The following is a 4,464-nucleotide window of genomic DNA, read 5'->3' on the forward strand; positions in this document are numbered from 1 at the left end:
TACTCCCTGGTGGGGAGCACAGGGAATCCGTCCCCCATCCCCTGACCTTCCTGCAGACTGAAGGCTGGGGCTGGAGGCAGGGGCAGTGCCAAGGAAGAAGCCAGGGCTCCTGGCACTAGACTGGCCAGAGACCAGGCCAGCCCTGGGGACTTTCTTAGAGCTGGCCCAGCTTCTTCCTCTCCCCACCCTCCCAGATAACAAGGGAAAAAAAGAGGTTGGGCTTAGAGTTTTCACCCATGACAAGATGATTTGGAATGAAGCTGCCAAATAAAAGTCCAGAACCCTTGTGGATTTTAATCTGGAAATGGAGAATAGGAAGGGGAGTTGGGGGCTAGGCATCCTCTTCCTTCCTGGGTATTTCCTGGTCTCCTCAGCTCTAGGTGATTGCCATGGAGCACAATGGTAACGCCATTTCTGGACGACAGCAAGGGTTCAGCTCCTATGAGGAAGAGGGGCAGGCAGTGTTAACAAGGGCCCAGGGGAGCCCCACAGGGACTAGCTGTGGGAGGTAGAGTTCAAGCCTACTCACTCCCTCACTCCTGCAAATGTCATAGCTGCTAACTTTTCCCCAGACAGATTAACCAGCTGGGGCAAACAGAGTCCTCTGACTTTCAAGGATCCTTCTGAGGGTCAGGAGGAAAAAAGCATAAGTGTCCAATTTTCTAACTCCTCCGTTTTAAACCAAGTGGCAACTTCATGTAGCTCTGAGGGTTAGGGGCCAGGAGCCAAGAGGCTGCACTTCTGGGGTCCAGGAAAAGGACCTGAGTTGCCCATTGAGCCCTTCAGGCTCAATAGTTCCTATCTGTGTGGCTAGCCAAGTCACTTACTCTCTGGGACTCAGTTTACTCATCTGTAAAATGAGAAGGCTGGCGTCAGTTGGGTCCCCTGTACAGTACAGGAGCACACCAACCATTCACTCAACAAATGATTATTAAGTGCCTACTGGATGCAGAGAACTATGCTAGATACAAAGTTAGAAAACTGACTCCTGCCAGGAGGCCGAGCCCCTGCGCTCCTTCCAGGGCCCTCTGCCATCGCCATCAATCAACATGGACTGCGTTGTGCTGCCCCCTTGTGGCCACTACTACCAATGGCAAAGTCAGGCTCTCTTCTGGCCCTCAGAATCACAGCCCCAAGGACTCTGGGGGTTCAAGTTCTTCCTTTTGCATAATTCAAGAACCTGATGCCCAGACGGGCTGTCTGAGGTCAGTAGCAGACCCCAGATCTGAAACCTAATACCTGTGTCCATTCTGCCCAAGTCAGCCCGGGGTCTCAAATCTGGCCAGGTAGCACAGCGAGTAAAAGCACTGGCCCCAGTGTCAGAATGACCTGGGGATCAAATCTGGGCTTAGATACTTAGTACCACACCCAGAAATAACTGGCCGTGTAACCTTGAGCAAGTTACTTAACCCCGATTGCTTTAAAAATAATAATAATAATCCCCTCAAGCAGCAGGAGGAACACGGGAATGTAACTTGTGCTCCAACACTCCAAGCACAGGAAGCTCCCTCCTTCAGGGGCATCTCCTCTCCCAGCCCTTAAGCCTCCCAGCACTGGTTTCTTCCCCACTCGGACCTGGTCCTATTCCAGCGCTTTCACGATAGCTTCATTGGCTTCTATCCGGATCTGAACCTCGGCCCGGGCTGCCTCATCTGATGCCCCTGACAAGTCTGAGTGCGCCTTTTCCAGGTTGGATCTGGCAGCCTGAGAATCAAAGCACAAGAAAACAAGAGGACTATGGGTGAAAAAAAACCGAGGTTCTGGGAGGGTTGCCCCATCAGCAGGAGCAGGGCAGAGGCCACTTGGTTTGGGGAAGGGTGACTGAACCCTGGCTCCCCATCCAGCACATTAGGATAAAACACAAGCAACAGTTTGGCACTGGAAACTCTTTACAGCTTGGTCCAAACCTGTCTTCCACTGTTCCCACTCAGCTGGCCTCTCTGCTGCTCTCTGGGCCCCGTGCTCACAAGGCACTCTCTCCTCCCTGCCCTCCACCTCCTGAAGCCCCTTGCTCCAAGGTCACCTTAACCATGAGGCTGAGGCTGTTCCTGGTCCCTGAGCCACCCCCGCCCCATCACCTTGTAGTTCCTCATCTGTTCATGTAAAACCCTGCTGATGAAGGGAAGTTTTGCCCAGCAGGGGCACACAGCAGATCAATGCTTGTTGACTGACTGACTTATCCCATCGGAGAGAAAGGCCGGTGCTCCATCAGCCTCCTGGGGTCCCCTGGGAGCCAGAGAGCAAGGCGGGAAAGCTGGAGGACAGAGGTGTCCAGCATCCCTGAGCCGGGAGAGAGGGGCACGCGGGCCTCCAGAAACAGGAGCCAGGCTCTCTGCTCTGTGGCTGAGTCAGCCAGGCCGAGTTGCCAGGTAGGTGTGGATGGGTTGCCTGGCTGTGGGGGTGGTGGGGAGGAGAAGCTGCAGCTGCTCCTGGGATCCCAGGTGGGGTGGCCTCGGCACCATCTGGGGATCCAGGCTGCAGGAGGGCTCCTAGAATGCTATGAACACGTGCCCTGATGATGCCTCCCTTTAGTGAACCTTGATGACACACCTACTTTTGGCAAGCTCTTACTTACACTGGCCACAGATAGAGATAACAAAGGTGGAAAATGACCGTGCTTGGCCTCAAGAGACTTACAGCGGGAGTCGGGAGGCAGAAAGCCTCTCACCATCAGCCCAACACAGGCTGCCAGAATCATCTGTCTAAATCTCAGCTCTGTTCACGTACCTGATGTACTCGGACACCGTCCAGAGCTCCCCATGACCCCTAGCAGACTGTCTGGCATGTGACTCTTCTATGGCCTGGTTCTCACAATCTTCTTCCCGTCCTTTCATTCTCACCTCACATACCTTCCAACTGTTCACTTGAGACTGGACAACTCATAGTATCCCTTGGAATGATTCCCTCCCCTTCTCCAGAAAGCCTTCCTCCTCCCACCCACTGATCTCTCCTTCGGATGAGGCCCCCCATCTCTGGGCCTGTTTCCCTATCTAATGATAGCAATTCCCATCTCTCGAGAAGACAGTAAGAACTCCCATTTATACAATGCTCTCCTCACAATCAGCCAGCAAGGCAGGGTGTGCAAATATTTCTGTTCCTATTTTAGAGATGAGGCTGTATCTTCATGAGGATATTGCATTGGCAGAAATCGAAGAGTAGACTATTAAAAGCCAGATCTTCTGAACAGGTCAGCCCTCTTTTCTACAATATGTTTCTATCATGCCTTGCAAAGCAGATGTCTGTCCATGGTTTATCTCATCTCTTGGACTGTGAGCTTCCCAAGAAGTATGGATAGGCTCTCATTTACCCCCTTTTCCCTACAAATGTGGGTATAAGGCCCTGTGGACAGACAGAGACAAAGACTGCTGGGAAAGGGAAGGGCTGAAGAATGGAGCGAATGGAAAGCCTGGCTGACAAAGGCTCTTTTCAGTGAGGGGCCCACCACCTGGGGCGAATCCTCTTATGGAGGGGGAGGGGACTCACCGCCAGGTCCAGCATGTCCAGAGCCACAGCTTCTTCTGCCAGCAGCTGCACCGAGGAATCAGCATTCACTGTGACAGAACCACTGCTCACTGGGGGTAAAGCAGAGCACAGGGGCCCAATGAGGCACGATGCAGAGGGGCTGGGTTAGACCGGGGCTTCTAAAAAGTAGAAAGGCCTCAGGGACCCCCTGGCTGACTGGGAGTCTCCTCAACACATCTCAGACAATGATCATCCAGGGACCTGAAGTCCTATTGTGAAGGGGGCCTGCCCCCCCCCACCCCTTGGGTGGCTCCATTCCCTGAGACATTTATCCTTCCATGGAGCCCAAACTGGCCCATCTTGCTCCCACCCATTGCTCTTGATTTTCCCCTGAGGCTGAGCAGGTCAAATCAAATAGCCGCTGCTGCAGCTCCAAATACAAAACCAGCTCTTGTGTTTCCCAAGTCCTCCCAGCTGAGGATGCCTGGCCTCTAGGCCCCTCCTCATCCTGACCTTCCTCCTCAGAACAGGGCTGAGTCTGTCACTGTGCTTCCCAAAATGTGATCCCAGAACCAGGCAGAGTGATCAGAAAGGGTCTGACCAAAGCAGAGGGCAGGAGAGGGGAACTGGGGGGGAACCTGGCATGTTGGAATCAGCCTCCTGAGTTCTCCAAGGGGAAACAGAGGTACTGGGAGGCCCTTCTGGGGAGGTTGGAGTGGCAAATAAATCATGGCTAGCATTTACATAGAGCTTTAATGTTTGCAAAGATAAATATTGTCTCATTTTTATCCTCATAACAACTCTTCTAATAAGTGTCTAAGACCTGATTTGTACCCAGCTCTTCAGAGAGGGAGAGGGGAAGGGGGAGGGGATGGTGAGGGAGGGAGGGGAAGACAGAAGGGGAGAGAGAGGGGGGGAGAGAGAGGGGGGGGAGCTCGAGTGATGGGGGGGGAGGGAGGGGGGGGGAGAGGGAGAGAAAGGGAGAGAGAGAGAGAGATGGGC

At 53.4% G+C, this 4,464-nt stretch overlaps 1 protein-coding gene across 1 annotated transcript in view; it reads right to left on the reverse strand.

Annotated features, from left to right (window-relative positions):
• Window positions 1-268: 268 nt before the first annotated feature.
• Window positions 269-4,464, reverse strand: part of ATP5F1D (ATP synthase F1 subunit delta) — a 6,991-nt gene continuing 2,795 nt past the window's right edge. Inside the window, exons 3-5 of the mRNA XM_069102022.1 lie at window positions 3,484-3,572; window positions 1,576-1,704; window positions 269-439 (exon numbers count right to left, since the gene is read on the reverse strand). Coding sequence (XP_068958123.1) covers window positions 1,582-1,704; window positions 3,484-3,572 — 212 coding nt within the window. The 3' untranslated portion in view covers window positions 269-439; window positions 1,576-1,581. The remainder of the gene's footprint in view (window positions 440-1,575; window positions 1,705-3,483; window positions 3,573-4,464) is intronic.

This window comes from Petaurus breviceps, unplaced genomic scaffold (assembly GCF_028583685.1).
Source record: "Petaurus breviceps papuanus isolate PSGF00001 unplaced genomic scaffold, PetGlider_PUasm1.0 523, whole genome shotgun sequence".
NCBI lineage: Eukaryota > Metazoa > Chordata > Mammalia > Diprotodontia > Petauridae > Petaurus > Petaurus breviceps.